The 22216-nt window shown below is 35.3% G+C and overlaps 2 protein-coding genes across 6 annotated transcripts in view; one reads left to right on the plus strand and one right to left on the minus strand.

The window, feature by feature from the left end:
• Positions 1–22216, minus strand: part of LOC145668376 (uncharacterized) — a 233494-nt gene that overhangs the window by 47897 nt on the left and 163381 nt on the right. The gene's annotated exons all lie outside the window — the stretch shown is intronic.
• The window catches only part of Usp8 (Ubiquitin specific protease 8), a 135736-nt gene that overhangs the window by 23555 nt on the left and 89965 nt on the right, over positions 1–22216 (plus strand). For all 5 annotated transcript variants that reach the window (XM_081736156.1, XM_081736157.1, XM_081736155.1 and 2 more), the window contains 3 exons: positions 10653–10792; positions 14147–14315; positions 18706–18865. In XM_081736156.1, the coding sequence (XP_081592282.1) occupies positions 10653–10792; positions 14147–14315; positions 18706–18865 (469 nt within the window). The remainder of the gene's footprint in view (positions 1–10652; positions 10793–14146; positions 14316–18705; positions 18866–22216) is intronic.

Raw genomic sequence — 22216 nt, forward strand, 5'->3', positions numbered from 1 at the left:
CTTATTGTGTATTTGCTTTTTTTAGAATGTCCCTTAACTACTGTGAGACAAAAATAACAATCATCCAGATGGTTGGTGGGTTCTCTCCACACCATTGGTACAGCAAATTTCATGAACCTCCGTTTCCCTTTGGCCCATGGAAGTAAAGTGACGTAGCACGACGCACAAATTATGTTGGGTGCCCAAGGTTTGTCCTGATCTCCCACACGACATCCGAAATATATATAATATGCTAGTTTCACCGATGGCGTAATGGATCTACACTGTCCTTTAACTACAAACTGGCCACACACATAACAAAAACTATTTGGTGAGTTAACACACGAACGCCGTCCTCTTGACGCCATTGTACTGATCACAAACTAAACTTCTGGTCTTAGTTGGGTATAATGCCGTTAAGATCAAACATGAAAGCACTCTTAGCAGCAAAGACAACTTTGAAAGTGAAGTAGTGTTAAACCACACGTCAATATAAAAATGTACAAAACTCCCTCACCAGGTGTCAAGAACACAAGAAAGAAAGAAATGCGCGGGGGGAGGGGGGAAACGATACCGTAGTGGAAAATTCAGACTGCATTAGTTCATTGTTGTCAACAATGAGTCTGTATTCCATTCTTTCTTTCTTTTGCATTCTGTTACATTTGATAACAAATATTGATAACCATTTCATGAACAAAACGAAAAAACTTGGAGAATTGTATATATATGTATTAAGATATACTGTACGTTTAAAAAAAATATACGTTGGAAGTACATTCTATTGTAAATATTCATTTTTATGTCTGTGTTTGTAGTAATAAAGCAAATCGTTTTTACCCCAACTCAGGAGATCTAAAAGCATTACTATCAGGTGCAATAAACTGCACACAGTATACATAAAAATATATTTATTTCTCTAGAAAGAACAAAGCGATTTTTACGAAACTTTTAGGGTTTATTAAATATAAATCAAGGTATACTTAGGTATAATTTCTATGTTACTATATGTAAGGGGACAGGAGCTAGGGGAATAAAATATCTGAAAAAGGGAAATTTTTGAGGGAATTTCCCGAAAATCCCTCTGTTAGGGAAAACTGTACGTGATGGAGAGAAACCGAGTGCATATTCGAATTCAGCGCAAAAAGTTCCTTTAAGATCAGGTGATTTTTCTCATGTAACAAACAAAAAGTTTAAATTTGTTAACTAGTGTAATATTTAAAAGATTCGTTACATGCCACAATATTCAATATGCTCGATTTCACTCTATATCTGTAATATGCAGCAGCGCATACAGAAAATAAAGTTTTTTTTTTAAAAAAAAGCTTTAGTCACGACTAAGAATTTTAATTTTTAAGCTTATTTTATATCAAAAGGTGTTTCCAATAGAGATGAAGCATGAAGATAAGTGATTAGCCTAAGCCCTTATAATGTACTAAAACACAATAGAGATATATAAATTTAACATACTTTAATTGAAACTTTTTTTGCTTTGATATGAGAAAATTCCTTTATCACATTCGTGTAGTCCAATGTTTCAGCCAGTTCGTGTTCTATTGATATCATCGTTAGACCACTCAAGCGTGTTTCAGACAGAGAAGGACGTAGATAGATTTTAAAAAACTTAGGTTTCGAAAAACTTCTTTCTCCACTTGCCACTGTTACCAGTAAGGTTAACAAAATCCTAAGTGCAACACTGACATTGGGAGAAAAGTAATGTTCCTTAATTAATTTTAAAGTTTATTTTGGCGAACTTTTAGACTTAATTATAGCCGGTAACACTTTCAGTTCGTCTTTCAAATCACTAGGGTCAATATTTCTCGATTCTTCGTGTGTTAAAATGCTGACAAGTTTAGTACACTTTTCAGACAAAAGTTCAGGTGGCATATCTTTAAGATTCTTATGTCGTAAAGAAAATCGAAATATTCGCTGTGATGTTTAAGTTGCTTAAACCTTTCTCTTAAAGCTAACACAATCACGTCTATAACTTTGTAATAAAAGTCGATCTTGTATCTTGTTTGTGGATCTTCAGTAGCTTCATCCTCTGCCTCGTATTGAAACTGTCTGTTCTTTCGACTTCGAGCTTGCACTGTATTACCTATCCGTGGATCATCTATATCTAATGCTGATACCAACTCCATCTCATCAACTAAGTAAGATTGAAACTTTGCATCATTTCTGCTCCTCTCAAAGTACTCAGATGTATTTTCAAGAAACCCGACTGTATCCAACAAATAAGAATCAATGCTTTGGAGACTTTTATTTACTATGTTTATGTGGAGTAAAGTCATACCAAATAACGAGTGAACAAAGGAAAGGAAAGTCGCACAGCTAGTTTGCTATACACAGAGCATCATGGGTTACCATTCTATGTTATATTGTCGTTACTTATTTGAAGTAAGGCATCATAAACCTCCTCTATTTGATATCTAAATGGAATTAGAGCATCAACTCGGCTCTCCCACCGTGTGGGGCTTAATGGTTTTAAAGTGAGACTGCTAATATGTTCCTTCAGTATGGCCCAACGTTGAACTGACGCAGAAAGAAGTTAGAAAACTTTTTAAATATAAAAAAAAATAAACCAAATAAACAGCGTACTGAGATGCTATGGCCGCATCGTTAACGACAAGGTTTAGTGAATGACTACTGCAAGGAACATAGAAAGCTTAGGAATTTCTTTCTAAAATTCTCTTCTAAATATCTGAATGTTTGCCTTTCATATTGGAACCATTGTCATATCCTTGGCCCCTCATGTCTTCCGTAGGAATATTCATGTATGAAACCATGAAAGTGTTCTCAAATTTTTACAAGGCATTCTCCATTACTATATGTAATTTGTACAAAACGAACGATTATTGTCATTTGCTCTGCTCCAGAAATATCTGGCATACAGTCTAGTATTGTACTATAATATTTTGCAGCCCTCAGCAAAAACAGTCGACCTATTTTACTTTTAATTGGTTCACTAAAAATTTGAATAATTTCATTTTGGACATTTTTTCCTAAGTAATGATGGTATTTATTTTGCCCTCCCATGGTTCTTTTAATGTGTTCGGCCATGACATTGTCAAACTTTGCAGAGTTCTACCAGTTTCAGAAGATTACCAATATTACTAGTACTTGATGTTCGTTGTATTTCGTAATTCCAATGCTGTGGTTCGGCATTTAACATTTTCTGGTGTTTTGTGTCAATTGTAAGACCACTCTTCATTCACATCGAAAGCTCCATCCACCTACTTTACGACTCAATGCGAATAGGAGACCTATCATGACTAGCCAAAACTTCAGAAATGTGGCGCCAATTGTTGTAGTCATCAAGTTAGTTTACTCAATCACTGTTAGTTTCTTGACAGAGAGAGGGGGAATGCTCTAAATTTCTTGAGTGAGTATTTTCCTGAATGTGAGTGAAGTAAGTTCAATTGCATACTCAGGTGAACACAATTTTATTATTCCATTACAAAGCATTATATTTTGATAGTATTATTTTCTTTTCAAATTTTGCCGCCCTGGGCGATGGCACGGCTTGACCCCACTCGCGCCGGCCCTGCACAGAATGATGACAACACGCATAAGAAAACAACAACAAAAAAAATTACTTCACACACAGATAGAATTCTTCTACCTAAATTAACATTTACTTCTGAATTCGTGGTAAAGGTGGCAACATTGAAATGCTGTTCTCCCTTCTTGAAGACACTCTCCATTTGCAACTATCATTATCACGTGTATGATCCCCCTTCTCTTTGTGATCTTAATAATCTTTGTGATGTACACTCATGTCCAAAATTATTGTCGCATGTCTATAAATATGTTATAGGAATATAATTTGATAACGAATTCACCCGGTATTTCTTATAATGTTAGTACGTGTATAATCGGCAAAGACATATATGTGACAAATTTCATGTTAAAAGAGCAGTAAATAAGAACAATAAAACGAAAATAAAGCTTTATTGTCTATTTACCAATATTTTGTTTTACTCATTCTAATTTTCGTATTTATAATTCTTTTCCTATGAAATTTACCACAAATATACATTTCTCGATTATACACATGGTATCAGTATTATTGTTTTTGAACTATCAATTCGTTTCTTAATTAGATCAGTGTATATAGATATCACCTTAAAATTATATCTGCATTTAAAAAAAAAATCCATATGGATCATGGTAATTAAGTATCAGATCAATAACAGTTTCTCTTCAAGAAGGAGACAGTATGTCCAGTAGTGGTTTAAGTTTTCTAGGGGTTTTTTAGGCAGATAATGGATACAGGTTTTGCGTTACGTATTCGTGTTATGCTCGTATGTTGTTTGCCGTATTCATATTACATAAGTAATACGGTCCACACCTTAATTTGCTCGTAGTGAAACACTTTCAAACTGTGTAACTACCGAATAGGCCAGTGAAGAAGGGGAAAATACAGAGTATTTTCAGCACAAATCCTTGACATCTTCCCTAATTTCAAAATTTTTCACTTGGCTTCGCCTTGTTCATGAAAGCAAGCAACACCGTACTTTGTTCATTAATGTATCCACAATATATGTATTGTGAGGAGGAACATTCCTCTGATTGTAAATTTTGGAGAGATTTACTTCGCGATTCGACTGGTTTAGTAGCTAGCACGCTTGCCATTAGTGCACGGGGCTCCGGGTCCGATTTCTGATGGGAAAGGATTGAAATTTGAATCATTACTCGGTGCCTGCTTTAAGCTGTTGGCCACTATCTAATATAGCCTTGGTGTTAAAAAGAGATAACAGATCATTCATTTGCGTAGTAAAATTCCTTTTCAAATAATATTAAATATCAAAGGGGTACAATGAAGCTAGAGAAAGTATAGAGGAATTTTCGGGGGAAATATCTGAAATTTTCCCCTGCACCTTTGATGAATCTTACGGTATTGAATCCATACAAAGAAATTGCTTTTCGCTATCTACTATCGATTTTCTGTAGCGATCAACGGTAAAGCTGGTGATGTTTGATTTCTACACTTCCAGTTTTGAATAAGGCATTAAGGGAGGTGGCAGACTCTATTCTTCGGATGATAAATTGTAAATTGTTCCCCTCCCCCCAAAAAAAAATCCTTTCTCGCTACCTCTGCATTTTTACTGTATGAAAATTCATGTTGAAAGCGGAAGTAATATGAATTCCTACCAGGTCCGGTTTTAGTAGAGAGAATAGGTTGGGTATGGAATGTGTAATCTTGGGACACTTGATCGATTCCAGAAAACTACTTCTCACTATCTGTGACCATTTTTGCAGTATGGCGATTAACGTTGAATCCGCAAATGGTTAATTCCGTCAGCGTCCGCTTTGGATAGAAAGTTAACGGATTGGATTAAACCTGTTGTTGGGACGCCGAATCTATTTCAGAAAACTGCTTCTCGGTATCTCTTTATTATTTATGCTCTCCGGATATTGAAACCGGAAGTAGTAGTAAATTCCTGCCAGTTCCTATTCTAGTAGAGATATAGGTGAAGATGGTATCTTTTCTTCAGATGCTAAATCGATTTCAAAAATCCATATGTCACTATCTGTTATCGTTTCCTATCTATGGTTATCAGCATTGAAACCTGAAATGTTTAATTTCAACTATTTCCGGTTTGAATAGAGAGTTAATCTATGAGATGGAACCTATTTTTAAGACCTATTCCAAAAAAATCGATATTCCTTACCTGTCGACGAACAGACAGATCCGTTCTGTAAGCCAGTACTAGGGGTGTTCGGAATTCGATTTCGTATTCCGGAATTCGGAATTCATCTAATTCCGGAATGTTCCGGAATTCCGGAACGTTTCGAAATTCCGGAATGTTCCGAAATTCCGGAACGTTCCGAAATTCCGGAACGTTTCGAAGTTCCGGAATGTTCCGCAAATTCCGTAACATTCCAAAAGTTTGGAATTGTGGAATGCTCAAAAGTATGAATTTCGGAACTGTTTTCAAGACTGAAATTTTGAAGCTCACTGTTGATTTTGGAATCGTAATATTAATATTGGTTCGAAGTTTGAATATAAAAGTTCGAAACAGTCCTGAGGCAATGGTTCTCAAACATTATTACAAGGCTTTAATCCCACAAATTTACTCGCAAATACTTTCTCGTTTCCACTTTGGTATCTATGGAATATAGTAGCAACATGTCTTAAACAGTTATGCATTCTCGTATTTACAATTATTGGAATAAAGTACTGCATTTTATCTTTATCTTTTACATTTTTTTTTCAATCATTGCCATTTTGTATTTTGAAGTACCAACAAGAAAACAATTTACATGTTTGGCATTTTAATTCCAAAATATTTGTTTTACTATTAAGCAAACAATGCAAGAGCACACGAAACATTTGTAGTCATGTCATTTGAAATTATATTTATGAACTTTTAATCTAAAGTACAAGGAGTACACATGAGTAATACATAATTGTGAAAATTTTGGCAACTAAAACCCTGAAATGGTATAACTGATGCTACCTGAGACGTCATCAAATAATGCAACAAAAATGTAAATGTAAATTACTATTGAAAGAAAAAGCAAAATTTCTGTGCTACAAAATAATACTGTTAGAGAACAATGATGTGGATAAAATATTATAAGGGCATTTTCATATAAATGCCCAGAGGATTTTTTTAAAAAAATTAGGGGAAAGTAGACTTTAGACGATATTAGACAAGGCAATTATGTATGCAAAATTAGGAGACATGCATTCAAATTGTTTCCTGTAATAAAAATTAGAATTCAACTTTCCATGGTAGATTGCACATGTTCTATCTCCGAACAAGGTGAAATACGTGCAATTTACTATGGAAAGTTGAATGTTAATTATTATTACACGAAATAATTTGAAAGCATGACTCTTAGCATGCAAGATTGCATAGAAAATTGCATCGCATAAAATGTGCTTTAGGGACTTTTAGCTTAACAAACTTCTTTTATCTCATTGATCTTTTTTATCTGATTAATTTGAGAAATCAGGAGAAAGAAAGTTTTCGCGAACTTTTCTACTCAAGGAAAGTAAGACATCAATTTTTGTAAAGATCAATTTACGCGAAGTACGAATAGTTTTTGATACAAATTAATTATTTCGTAAGAGCGAAATATGAACATTAGGCTAATACTTTTAATGTGAATATTAACATTTACGAAATGATTTCTTTCATTTTTAACTTTTACCATCGCTACTCACAATTTCGGGTATACTAATTGAACATTTACCTTTCTTGTTGTTAGTTAGTCATTGGTGCAGACCCTTTCATCTGAATGCATAACTACCCTTCATATTGCAGCTTTGTATGAAAATGTACATATTCTGTTGGCTTGTATCAATGTAATTGTTTAAAGAAAGTAACATGCTTTTACATCAGAATTTCACAACATTGATAATATATTGGTGATTAATACAATTTCTCAACAAACCAATTTTAAATGTTTTTCACTCACACAATTCATTTATCACCTTGCATAAAATTTTGATTAGTAGAGTTAGAACTAATCATCATACGTAGGTTCCAATGCTTAGTATTTAACTGATAGACACCTTTATTTAGTTAGTTATTCAAATAAGTATCGCAGGACACGAAAAGAGTAGCGCGTACATGTGAATAATTATAAGATATTATGTAAAGTTTGCACCTCTATTCGATTTACTCTCGTTGTACATTTTGACAAGTTATGCAAATAATGCTTGATAAAGCTTTCATTAAAAAAAAAAAAAAAAAAAAACAGCAGTAGCATCATGATTATAGAAGTTACAAAAAACATTAAACAGTAATCCCTTGTTCTAAGAATTTTTTTGCTGTTTGCAGCATGCAGTATACTAAATATTTGGTCTAGGAATTAATTCGTGCGGTTGGTACGCACACATTGAAGCTGTAGTACAAACACAAAATACATAAATACCTTAAGAAAAATATTGTCCATCGCTAGCCACCACTTTCGCCCATCTGTCAGGCAATGTACGGATTCCGTGGCGAAAGAAGTCCTCATCCTTGGAAGCGATCCAGTCAGAGACCCATGTTTCGATATCTTCTGAAGAAGTAAACCGCTGTCCAATCAAATCGTTGTTCATGCAATCGAACAAGTAGTAGTCCGAAGGAGCAACGTCTGGTGAATACGGCGGGTGGGGTAAAACTTCCCATCCGACATTTTCTAAATAGGTTTTGACCGGTTTTGCGACATGTGGGCGAGCGTTATCATGTTGAACAATAAGTTTATCATGTCTGTTCTCCCATTCTGGTCGTGTTCTGGCCAGAGCTTGCTTCAAACGCATTAATTGTCGTCGATAACGTTCTCCATTCATAGTTTCACCCGGTTGCAGCAGCTCATAGTACACCACACCTTTCATATCCCACCATATGCACAGCATAACCTTTGCACAGTGAATATCTCGTTTTGGTTGTGATGGATCTGGTTCACCTGGTTTCACCCAGGCCTTTTTTCGTTTAGGGTTCTCGTAATGGATCCACTTCTCATCACCCGTAATAATTCGATGCAGAAACCCCTTTCTGCTCTGTCGTTGAAGCAGCAATTCGCAAATGGTTTTTCGTCTTTCAACGTCTCTGTCTTTCAATTCATGTGGAACCCAATGTGACATCTTTTGAATCATTCCCATGGCTTTCAAGCGTTTGGAGACTGTTGTTTGATCAACGCCTAATGCTGCTGCAAGTTGTTCCTGCGTTTGACACGAATCCTGCTCGAGCAATGCTGTCAATTCTTCGTCTTGAAATTTTTTTGGCTCTTGGTCTGCCAAGCCGAAATCACCACTTCTAAACCGTGCAAACCACTTCTGACACGTTCGCTCAGCTAGAGCATGGTCACCATACACTTCCACCAAAATACGATGACTTTCAGTCGCACTTTTCTGCATGTTGAAGTAATGCAGCAGGACACCCCGCAAAAACACTTTATCAGGCACAAATTGCGCCATGTTCACTTAACTACAAACTGGTGTTGTTGACGCTTTAATCCACTGCCCTATACTACGAACGACAGGGGTTTGCAACATATGTGTGGATACACGGAACTGTGGGACGCTCCGTTCGTTGCGCCATCTCTTGTCCACCCGCACGAATTAATTCCTAGACCAAATACAATACAAGCGATTCATTAATAATTTTAGCTTTGCGTGATTTGAACCTGAAATATGAAATACTGATTCTAGTTTCCAAAAAGTTCATGTAACATCAATAATGCATATTTTTACATAATACGGACAGCAGCATAATAATTGTACATTTTTTTTCAGACTATCCTATCCCTTTAATTACTGAAAATCGTATTTTCTTTTAAATGATTCTCTGCCCCTCCTTCAGGTACTTATACTTGACAATGGCCATACATCAAAAGATATGCAGTTCAATTTCTTGTTAGGGTTGCCTCGTATAAATGGAAAAGGTACAGTCGGTATTCATTTAAAAAAGAATATAAAGGTGTTTCTCGGAAGATAAGCCAAACTAAAGGGAAGAACTAGCTCGAATTTCTATGTTCCGCTTTCTGCAACAAAATCACGGAATTTACACTGAATCACTTATGATTGAGACTTTATGGATAACCAGACAAAGTTTCAAATCTTATGCGCAATCGTTCACAGTGAACGGATCTAGACAATGAAACAAACCAGTTGCCGTGGACCAAAACTCCTTCCTTCAGCACAGCAGAATCAATATCCAGTTTCAAAGCTAAGCTTTGCGCACACCTCTCGTTTCGGGGTAACAGCAAAAATTATTTTTTCAATAAGAAGTTCCGGACTGTTTCGAAATTCCGGAATGTTCCGAAATTCCGGAATGTTTCGAAATTCCGGAATGTTCCGAAATTCCGGAATGTTTCGAAATTCCGGAATGTTCCGAAATTCCGGAATGTTTCGAAATTCCGGAATTCCGGAACGTGTTGAAACTGTGTTCCGATTCCGGAATTGGAATTTCCGTTCCGAAAAATTCCGGAATTCCGGAATTAGGAACAGCCCTAGCCAGTACTTATGTGTAGCGTAGTTTGGAAATCTAAAAAGAATGTGACGATGTTTGACATATAACTGCTAGACCGCTGTCCAATATTGATGGTTTTCCGCATATGAGTTCACCCTGGTAACTTAGACTTTTAGCACATTTTCGTCAACAATAAGAAGGGGGCGAGGAAACAATATGTAAAAATGATCGTAAACCACCAATATTAGTGTCCAGTGCATAGTCACTGAGAGAAATAGTGACACTCCGGATGCTTTTTAAGTCTAAATTCATCCCTCATCTGCATGGAGAGTGAGGGTAGGGAGTTAATATGTAAAAGTAATCGAAAATGATTGATATTAGTGTCCAGTCCATAGTTTTCTGTGTCGGTCAAATATATATATATATATATATATATTGACACAATGGTGTGTAAGTCCAGATTGACCTTCATTGGTATGGACGTGCGGAGTGGAGTGGAAAGAAACATGGCGTGTAAAAATAATAGAAAACTGCTGATGTTATGTCCAGTCGATAGTTTTCGGAGTCGCTGAGATGAATAGTGACACTCTCGTTTCCATTCAAGTCAAATTCATCTTCCTACGTGTCTTAAGGTGAGGAAAAGGTTAAAATACTTTCCATAAACGTTTTCCCGTGCGAAGAACAAACATTTCAGTGGTATTAAGCATTTTCATAAATAAAAGTACGTACGTGGGTCTGTTTCTTTATTTTGTTTTCTATTTTCAGGTATAAGTTGCTAGAGGAACAAGAGCAACGGGATAAGGCTCTTATAGAACAAGAAAAGAAAGATGCAGAGGAAGAAGAAAGACGAAGAAAAGGAGAAAAAGAAACGCAAGAGAAAAAGGAACTCTTGAATGGAATTCCGGGTAATTTTTCCACTAAATACTAACTTTGCTTCTGCTGTAGTTCAGTTGTTCTTTTACATCCACTTTAATTTTTATTCACACCATTTTAGAAACAGTTGATACTAGACATCTAGTAACTGTAAGTTTTGAACTATAAGAATATATGTTGAAATCATCTATACACCGTATGTAACGTCCTTTAAAAAATCCGTAATAACATTGTAGCCTCACTTCATATTATTATTATTAATAGTTTTAAATCAGCAAATTGCCTGCATAATTTAACACCCGATAGTACAAGTGGCGACATTATTTTTACTTTAAGCTAACCTCGTTCAACCTTATCACGCTTGGGCTTATGCCATCGATCCGGCATCACACTCACATTAGCAGTCTCATATCACGCTTATTCAGCCTCACATTCCCTTAATCATTTAGACATCACCCGCCCTCACACTCATTTCGTTTAGGTCGGGTGAGCGTAAATTTTGAGCTCATGAACCCCGACCTCATGAGTTCGGGAACCTTCAAGCGTGACGCACAGATAGACACCCTTTTATTATTATTATTATTATTATTATTATTATTATTATTATTATTATTATTATTATTATTATTATTATTATTATTATTATTGAGTTTTGATGCTTTAGGTCCCAATGAAACAGCGATGTTATGAATAACAAGACCTACCATTAACGAGGGCTTTTAACCCGGTGTAGATCTGTCCTGACAGTATTGGTCGTTCCCCACCATAATATCTCGCCTTCGAAAAAGCTGTATTACACGACCCCGCTATCGGCCCGGAATTTTTGTTATTATTACAGAGTTATTACAGATTATCTTGTTCTCTATTAAAGTATTTATAATTCACGTTCAGATGACAGCCAACACATAAGAGTAGTATCAATGGAGAGAAAGAAAAGGGCAAAAAGTTTTCTTTCAGTCCAGAATTGTTTTACATATGACGGTATTGAATGTGAACACCTTTTATCACTCTACACAATTTTTGGATGTGATGTGATTTTTTTAGATGCATATCCAGATCATGCATGGTAAGTGATTAGGGCCTTGTAGATTCATCCCCTTGAGAAAAAAGAAAATCACGGGGTGTAGTGTCCAGGAAATGTGGAAGCCATGGAATAATTTCATTATAGGCACAATGAGCACAGCCAATTCATTTGCTTGGTGGTAGCCGTCTGATTTCTTGCGAAAATTAGGGGAGGAATTGGTATCCTTTGGAAAACGAAACCGAAAATATCCTGTTACAGTTGCGACAGAAGTCACAACTGTGGTATATCCAAGTAATGAAATTCCTGTGATTGTTCCTTCGTCAAATAAGGTGACATACACTTTCTCATGGTTTATAGTATGAAACTTTACTTCGAGGAGTCATGTATATGCTTTTCGTAGATAGGGGGCTTTCGGTGTCCCAGATTCTAACGTTTCGTTTGTTCAGTCTACCCGAAAGCTAGAATGTGCCTTCATTACTGAATATTAATAATGATTGTAGAAAACTATCTTTCTCCATTAAAATTCACATAATCTCACAGAAAGAAAATCGCATCACTCCTGCCGGCGTCAGGCCTTTCAACAGTTATAATCGGCGGAGTTAAAATCTTAAACGCTTTCGCAGTCGGTTGAGGGGTGTCCAATTCATTTCTGGTTTTGGTAGTGGATTTGTGTAGACTTAGTGAAAGTTACACGGGCACGTGCCACTGGTTCAATACTTATAGGTGGAGGTACGAATAAGTTACACTTACAAATGCAGTATGAAACCTCTTTCCTTAAAATTGGAGAAACACGTACGAATTGAGTGTCCACTGAATGAATCTTCACCAAACTTTCTTTGAAAATTATATTTCACACCAATAATAGTCTAACAGAATAACTAGCAGCACAATACTTTTAATAAACAGAAATATAAGGTTCAATATGACGCACATTTACATCTCTTCTTTCATGTTTCTCTCCTTTCTAATAAAGTTCTTAATGAAATTTCTTGTAGTTTACCTTCTTCAGGGTTTTGTGATAATGTTCAAGCTATTTTTTAAGAAGTAGTTGGCGTACCATTCTTGCTTTTAGATTCCTTTATTCCAAACATATTTTTAGTACGATATCATGAGTAATTTTACCTGTGGTGGTATAAAAATCGGAACATAAAACATGTGATCCTTTGTCAACATGGTATTGACATGCCTATGTAATTTTCCTAGGTAGGTAGACAGATATTTAGATTGTTTGAGTATGAATCAGCAATATGTCTACAGATTTAACATGTAATTACATGCTAATTGGTGTAATCACGGAGTCCTTAAAATTAATGTATTCACAAAAGTGAGTAAAGAGGGTAAATGTTTTCATGAAAAACAATGAATAAAGATTGCAATATCGTACAATTATTACTTGGAAATGCAATAAATACGAAAATCGCATTTTAAATATTTAATTTGATCCGGAACCACAAAATAATAAAAAATAAAATATTAAAAAACATAAAGAATGCATTCTAATACCTGTTGAAACGTTACAGTAGTTACAATTACTATATTTCGCTTCCTTTTTACCTTACATGAAACATCTTCGGGCAGGTATATTTAGATAATATATTTAGATAATCTCTTTCTATTTCCGGGTAACATAAGTTGTCTTGCAGTTCATAAGAAAGGTTCTTAAACCTCTTTACGGATATGGCATCAAATGATGCCATATATTTATCGGGAAAATAATGCAATTTTTTTTCACGAAGAAAAATGCGAACTGAAGGTAAATAAAAATAATATTCTGAAGCACTTATTTTTACCTACCTTCAGTTCGCACTCTTCTTCGTGAAAAAATTTCGGGTTATTTTCCCGATAAATATATGGCATCGTTTGATGCCATATCCGTGAAGAGGTTAATTATGAAGTCATGCTATAGCAAAAATTATTTTCATTAACCATCTTCAATACCCAGTTGAAGTATTATTCTCTTACTTTCGGTAAAGACCCTTCAGTTGCTGAATGATTTGGGAAGCTTCTTCAAGAAAGAAGAGCGATAAACAGTAGTGGTGAAGAGAGCCGTAATGCCAACTACACATCACGCAGCTAAAAATTGCGCTTGATTTTCCAAGACCTTTGACGGTGTGTAATACGATTTAGTATAGCAAAATAGAAAACAGAGGTTGTCATGTTTTAGTGTAGAAAACTTGTGTAGAAAATTCGTTTAATAAACCAAGTAAAATTAAATTACTTCCTTTTTCATGTGGAAAATTTTCAATTATTGCAAAAAATTACTTGTGACTGTTGATCATTACATATTCAGTAGATGAGTTGTCAGAACTGTTGCAAAAGTTACTTTACAAAATCTGTTGACGCATTTCTAAACAAATTTCAGAAGAGGAAGATATGAGGACATGTGTTACATCAAAGCAGTTGTATGTCATGCTGAATGACCCAAAGAAGAAGCTGTTAATTCTGGACATCCGACAAGAAAACGACTTCGAAGAATCCCATATAAAATATGCAAACTGCATAAATATTCCGGAAAATTTAATTCAGCCTGGGTATGTATGCATACGCCGTATATTAGAATATTAATGTGAATCTTATTTATATGAATCTAAGAGATTATGTATTTCATAGCTAGTGACTTGCTGGTGTAATTGGCAAGGAGAATTCTGACCATGACTTACAATTAATTTATTAATAAATTACTACTACTCGAGTGCTTACGTTTTAATTGCTTCCATTATATGATATAAAGCTTTATGTGTGTGATTTATATGCTCCGTGTTGCCAGTTGATTAGCACCCTGCCTTTGGTGTGGGCAGTGGTGTTATTCTAATTTTTTAACAACCATTTCTGTATTATATACCTAGGTGTATATATATATATATATAAAATCTGAGAGAGATAGTAGATGGATAGGTAGATATAATTGGGAAAAAGCCATGCATGATAGGTACAAGAGTTCTTACGTTCTAGAACGCAATGCAAATTTTACCACCTTGAGTTCGAATTAAGAACTGTTTTTATTGTATTTTGTAGCGTCACGTTCAAACAAAACCAACTTTAGGAGGGGAAACATATGACAAAATATACAATAGTGTATTTTTGTTAGTAAAAGTTAGTTAGAGCTTTACCAAAATCAGTCTTTTGCTGTCTGGAAATTTGAGATTTTAAATGTTTATTCTCACCAATGGAGCAGTCAAAAGAATTAACAATTAAGACCTGAAAAACTCTATCGGTCGCATGAGATAAAGATCTTCGCGCAAGCCCATTCAAATTTCTGTCTGCCCATTGAATTGAAACAATTCAAAGTTGCTTGTTGACAACAATGCAAGCAAGCGAGAGAAGTACACAGATGTTTTCACTAACTTCTGTGGCTTCTTTCTTTCATTCTTGGTCGGGCCACACTGTATGTACAAGTATGAGTGTGTGTTTATGTCTGGTATAACAAACGGTTCTGCGAACTCGAAATATTTTAAGAACTGGTTCTAGCAAACCGGTGAAAACCGGCTGAATAGCACCACTGGGTGTGGGTAATCCAAGGTTCAGTTCTCTGTTGAAACAGAATTTTCGACTGGATCTATTATTAACGTTGAATCCGAACCATGTCCGGGGCTTGAATCCGGTCTAGTTGGCGGATGTACAGACACATCATATAAAAAGAGTGACCCTCATAGTGTTGACCGTTCCCCATCATACTATCCCTCCTCTAAACGAGCTGCACTGTCGATCCCGCCTACATCTAGAATCGAAAGTTCTCCGGAATGTTTTCTTCATTTTTTCACTAAGATATCAGAACATTTTGTGCTTCTATTTTCTTATATAATTTCATTTGCTTAAAAGCACATTTGTGCCAGTTCTTTGAGAAGCTATAGTGGAGAGATAATTGTGAAAAACTGTCTTTAGCTGATCTGTCATTAAACAACTGTAATCATTAGACTTATATGCTTTTCAGATTTAAATAAATTCAATCTTTCACAATACAGTTCGATTTGGAAGCAGAATTCACAATTTAAAAAAAAAAAAAATCTAAAACTGGAAGTCAGATCGTTAGGGCTTATACTTTCTGGCCTTTTTCAATATATTGGATTTATTGTATTATTATATTAATATCAACAGGAAGCTTGTGATTCATCTTTGAGAATTTCCATTCACGTTCTCTGCGAGATGTCGTTGTTTTTAAAACCCTTATCACCTTCTTTGCTGGACCATTTACCTTGATACGTCCTTGTAACTTTTAACTAATGGGCAAAAGTCGCTAAAAGCTTATACCGTAGAAATATCGGTTGGGGGACATTGTTTGGCATACTTTGTGATGTAAGGTTTTATTTTTTTCAAATGGAAGTACGTTAGGTTATTACACATTTCAATACCACACTTGTCATGCAGTGTTGGAAACTTAAAACGCAAGTACTACAAACATCGAAAAACAACCAAATTTTGGGAAGTTCTACAACACTAGTAACGTAAGTGAGACGAACGGGACAATGCACATCCAAAGTACCTTCACGTCTTATACTGCGATCATCATATGACGTATTTCTTACAAGTGGAAACAAAGTTAACAAGGAACTGGGAATTTTACTTTTCTCAAAGTACTTTATTTCGAAAAAGTGTTTAGATATGTATCACATTGAATCACGTATATAGTTTCCAATAGACGTGAAGCACATAATGCCCTTTACAGCAATTTGATATACAAACCATTCGGAAGATATGAAAAACACAAAATTTGATATTTTGCTTAAAATAGCTTATTTGTGGGAACTTTTTTAAAAATAATTTTTGATTTACTTTGCTTCTTTAATATTAAAACTATACTTTTTGGTAGGTATTATTACAATAAGTGCTCAGAATTCATAATTTTAAGCAGCGTAGCAAACTAACAGTTTTTACCGTATCTCGAGAACAGTTAAGAGATTTCAAATTGTAAACAGCATTGTGATGTTCAAATTGATTTTCTCGTATTCATTCGAAATCCGTTATATCATAATCATAGTATTAGACGCTTAATTACTTCGAATATGCTGTCGCGTTTGCGTTACTGCTGCTGTAGAAGCCACCAAAATGTGGATATTTGTGATACTTTAGCGTCCTTAGTTTGCAATAATAAATATAATAAATATAACATTAAATATTTTTTTTCTTAGCATATACATTTGAAATATGTTGTAGTGCCATTTGAAAAATATAACTTCATATGAGGTTTACGACACCGTTAACCTGGTATCACAAGGTATGCCAAATATTAAGCCGTTATTTGCATGATACAAAAAGTCAGCGCTTTTTGATTATTAAGTTACAAGATAAATGGTCCACCCTGTCTATAGTAATAAGTGAAAAAGCAAAAGTACTTTATTACCGTTACGAAGCACGGGAATAGCAACGTAAGTAAGTAAATAAATAATAATGGTGAAAGATTAGTAAATATCTTATTACTTGTCTTAAATAGAGGTATGATTCTAACACTTCCAGAAACTTCTTTCAAGATCAGAAGAATGTTAATATTTCTAAGCCTCAGCTTAAATATTGTTTCTGATAAAGTCATTCTATACTGAAGAGAAAGAATGAAAGGAGGAATAAAATTTCGGGGAAAGTCAATCAAGGACTGTGTGTAAAATGGTCACTTGATGGAACTGAGGAAGAGCCTTGGAAAACAGCCAGGATGCTCGGCTGCTGAATTTTAACCCTGGATTACCAGATCGCGAACTAGCAATATTGACGGCTCATCTATATCCTCTTAGTAAACGGAGTTGAGTTGAGTTGATTTTGAGTTTAATGTCCCGTTCATCAGCGAGACTATATGAGACATGGACCTAATGATTAACGTGGAATACGAACCGCATGAGCTCCCGCGGGAATCAAACCCGGTTTCCGACGCCAAAGGCGCGTACGCTAATCGCTTAGCCACAAGGGAACTCTCTTGGTAAACTGAATATAAGACTTTATATAAATACTGCTGTATAGCAAAAGTGGCTACCCGTATATATTGTTTCTTTGTTCATTAACTTCGAAGAGAGACAGCGATTTGAATAAATAGTTCTGTAAGAGACTAGTCTCTATTCGATTTGTTAAGCAAGAAACATTACTTCATTGATATCATTTGTGAGGATTTTTCCAATACGGTTTCAATCACTTATTTTGTGACCTTCACATGAAGATCAAATCACTTTATGAACATATATTGCACTTTTGGTGCAAGGTTTTCAAAATTGAAATAAGTTATCTTAATAAACTGATTGTTTATGTGGAAATAATTTTTATACGGTAATTTCTTTGTGAAAGAGCTGCAGGTTTAAAGATTCGTGTGTATCTCTCTTAGGCACTCCTTTTCCTGATTAACCCCTTGGACTGAAATGATGAGTCTAGCTCGTCATGCCCTTCCCGGTGCCAATTATATTGATGTTTTGAAAGTTATATAATGATAAACCATCTATAATACACTTTTATAACTTATACTTCAATTATCAGAATTCAGAAAATAAATCGTAGTGGAAGGGGTTAACTGATGCATTTAACCTTAATGCAAATATGTTAAGTGCACAAGTTACATCAAGAAAAGATAAAACAGAACCTAATAAGCGACTTTCACATTGTTAGGTCTGCAGGATTTCCATATTAAGAAGGTATGGAGATGAATCTTTAAATCTATACTATTTTTTTCATAAAGAAATTGCAGGATTTTCTATATAAACACATCAGTTTATCAAGATATATTATTTCAGTTTTAGAATTCTTACATCAAAACTGTAATATGTCCTTATAAAATGATTAGTTCTTCATGTGACCGACTTAACTTGGTGAATAAAGCCACGAAATAGATGGTTGAAACTGTACAGAAAATCTCTTACAGACATAATCAACGTATTGTTTCACTCATCTTACCAATTAGATTTAAAATGTGTGAATTATTATCTTAATTTTTTAACTTCCTATTTTTCGTAGAGTAAGCGCTGCTGGTCTTGAAAGAGGATTGGATTGTGAATCAAGAGACAAGTGGAAGAACAGAGGTAGTGCTGATCATGTAATCCTGTTAGATTGGAAAACAAGGAAAGATACGTTTTCTTCGTCGAAAGTGGTTCTTCTAAAAAATATCCTACTGAAGGTAAGAGCTTAAAGGGAATGTTAAAAATTATTTTTGTATCTACTGTATATTATCAGGATAGATAATCTCCCACGTGAAAACTATAATAAACTTACGTATCACTTAGATAAACAAATGATTAAAAACATACATATCGTTTTAACATGAAAGAGATATCCAGAAAGTCGTTATTACTAGATTTGTGTAGACATGAGGTGCATAAAATAACTTCTAAAGATATTGACACCACGTAGGCACGCGTTAGTATATCTGGCAACGCCGAAAGGACTCTCTAAAACTTTTTGTTGATGTTACTCTTTACGAAGGATAGTAAATCTCCGAGTAAAATATATCCTATATTAACTGTGGATGTACTGGTGTAAAAAAGTATCACCTGTTCTCACCAATATATTTTACACTGAGAGATCTCACCCCTAAGAAGAGAATAAAGAAATAACCTCGTGTCACCACTCTAAGGGAGAGGAATTCTCTGGTCTGAACACATGCCCACTGGCTAATAATCTGTGATAGAGCCTAGCATAGGATTTTATAAGCACAGAATAGGTAAATCTGCGTAGCTCAGATAATTGAACCTTAAGTGGTAGCTGTTGTCGATTTAGCAAGAGATACCTAGGTATAGATTATAGATTACCACAGTCATGTAAAACAAGACCGTCCTTTATTTGATTTTGGAGACACGGTAGCTCAGTGGTAGAGCGCTTATCTCTGATGCGCTCCGGCCAAGTAAGTTTGTGGTAGACAACATCGTGAGGTGGGTTTATAAAAGAGTGTAACATTCCTGATCGACCGGAAAAGAGCGACAAACAGCTTGATGTTGCACTCATTTATTGAAAATACTCACCTTAGCATTCATATAGCTGCTGAACAACATGAGATTAGTCACATGTCTGCGAAAAGAATGTTAAAGAAAATAAAGGTCCGCCCATACAAAATTCATCTGATATATCAGCTGAATGAAGATGTCTTTGATCATCGTGTAGACTTTTCTGAAAATATAATGAAAAAAATCAATGATGATCCACCACCACAATTGTATTTTCTGATGAAGCCACGTTCCACTTAACTGATTACATTAACAGATATAATTGCAGGTTTCGATTTGACAGCAATCTCATTGATCCTTTGCAAACTCATTCTAAATCCTGAAAATTTGAATATTTGAGAAGCAGTGCTAAATAATACAATAACTGTCCCCCTTTTTAGCAATGACAATTTGATTTTTGAACTGTGTGAGGAGATGCTTCAAAATCAAGTAATTCCATCAATGAGAGACACTCTAGAAGGCAATTTTGTCCACAGATGGTTCCAGCAAGATGGTGCAAGACCCAACTACATTATAAATATGCGGCAATTTCTTAACACGGAATGTCCTAAATAACGGATTGGCAGAAGGAGCGAGGTCGAGTGGCCCGCTCGTTCTCTGTTACCCTGATTTATCATCACTAGAACATTTTTTCTGGGGTTTTCTAAAAGTCCCAGTATACCAAGCAATGCCAACCAGTTTGGATAATCTTCGTCAAAGGGTTATTCATGATGTTGCACTTATTGAACTGGACGTCATCAGGAATGCAGTATTTATCTTTTACCATCGAATTGCTCACTGTCAGGCCAAGAAAGGTGCGCAGTTTGGCCACTGCTGTGAAATATCAGTTACACTTTGTTCATCAGCAAATTCTATACAACCAAGTCGTGAGAGGCAAGGGGACTCACGATAATCAAGTTCTTCGAGAAAAACGGGAAAACAGTACGTGGCTGGTAAAGCTGATGTGTAGTTACGCATTTCGCAGCTAGCCTAACAGTAAATTAAGATAGCAGGAAACGAAGACAGGACAACGTTCTCTACTCTCGAATTTCATGTGAAACGGAATGTAGTTAGTGTTCAACGAAGTTAGGGTTATGTTAAATCCAAGTGTATAGGTCACACCTCCCTAAAAATTTAACTGAACTTTGAGAACGTATTTAAAAAGCAGGTGGATCTACTGACTCTCACATACCCCTGTATATCAATTAAGTTTCTTTGTGCTTTATGCACGTTTTGTAAATTTGTTCCCCTCTGAAATCTCCGTCTTTTTTGTGCTTTTTAGTACTAGTGTGAAAAAAAATATTTTATTTAATCTGTCCGTGTCACGTGATGTTTAACGAACATATTGGTCTACTTAATTTTTACAATTCAAGGGAAGATGTGTCTTGTTGTAAAGCATAAACATTTTCCTTTCTATATCGTAATGGTTTACAACGGTCGTATTGAAATGTGAATAAAAGCAATTTTGTTTTATGCTAAGCCTTTTTAAAATATTGGTAACGTATTCCGTGCTTTTTAATTGCACGTGTATTTCTAGAAATATTTAGGTTATCATTAATCCCACGTAAAGTACATAATATTTCTTCTTTTGTGATTACAGTTCCACCTAAGTAGATAATGAAAAGTACTTTGAATGAAATTTGCGTATTTTCGGACGCAAAATCAAAATCTTCAATACAAATAGCGGGTTTCTATCTGCAATTTTCAAGTTGGTATCTGGGCCCTATGATGGGACTCCTGGGGACAATTGTTCACAGAATTTTATGGCCTCTGACATGGGTACATTCTTGCGTCACTAGATTTGTTACATTTTGTGTCCTTTCAGAAATGTTTAAGTCTCTGGAGACGTCGCGTCAGTATGATGATATTCTTTTTTGCGATTACAGCTCCATCTAGAAAGATAACGAAAAAGTACTTCCAGCAAAAGTTGCTTATTTTTGGTCGCAGAATCCGAATCTGCAATAAAAATAGGGGGTTTCCATTTCAAATTTTCAACTTGGCTCCTGGGGCCCTATTATGGAACCCCTGGGGGCGCTTGTTGTTCACAGAATTTTATAGGCCCCTGACATTGGTACGTTCTTGCGTAACTCGATTTGTGACATTTTTTGTCATTTCGGAAATATTTCAGATCGCAAAGTGAGGGGACGTAGGTACGATGATACTCATTTGTTTGCGATTGCAGCGCCATTTAGAAAGAACGAAAAAGTACTTCCAGCAAAAGTTGCTTATTCCTGATCGCAGAATCCGAATCTGCAATAAAAATAGGGGATTTCTGTTTGAAATTTTCAAGTTGCCCCTCTCCCCCCGGAACTTGATTTTATGTTAGTTAAATAGGTCTTTTTAAAATATTGGATACGTGTTTCGCGGTTTTTAAATCTCAAGTGTATTTCTCGAGATATTCCACTGTCCCAACCTTTTTGTTACACACTATATATATATATATATATATATATATATATATATATATATATATATATATATATATATATATATATTACGGTGGTTCGAAAAAAAATCATTTTTCTATTTCCGGAACGCTATAGTGCGCA

The sequence above is a fragment of the Thermobia domestica genome, chromosome 13 (assembly GCF_964235325.1).
Source record: "Thermobia domestica chromosome 13, izTheDome1.hap1.1, whole genome shotgun sequence".
NCBI lineage: Eukaryota > Metazoa > Arthropoda > Insecta > Zygentoma > Lepismatidae > Thermobia > Thermobia domestica.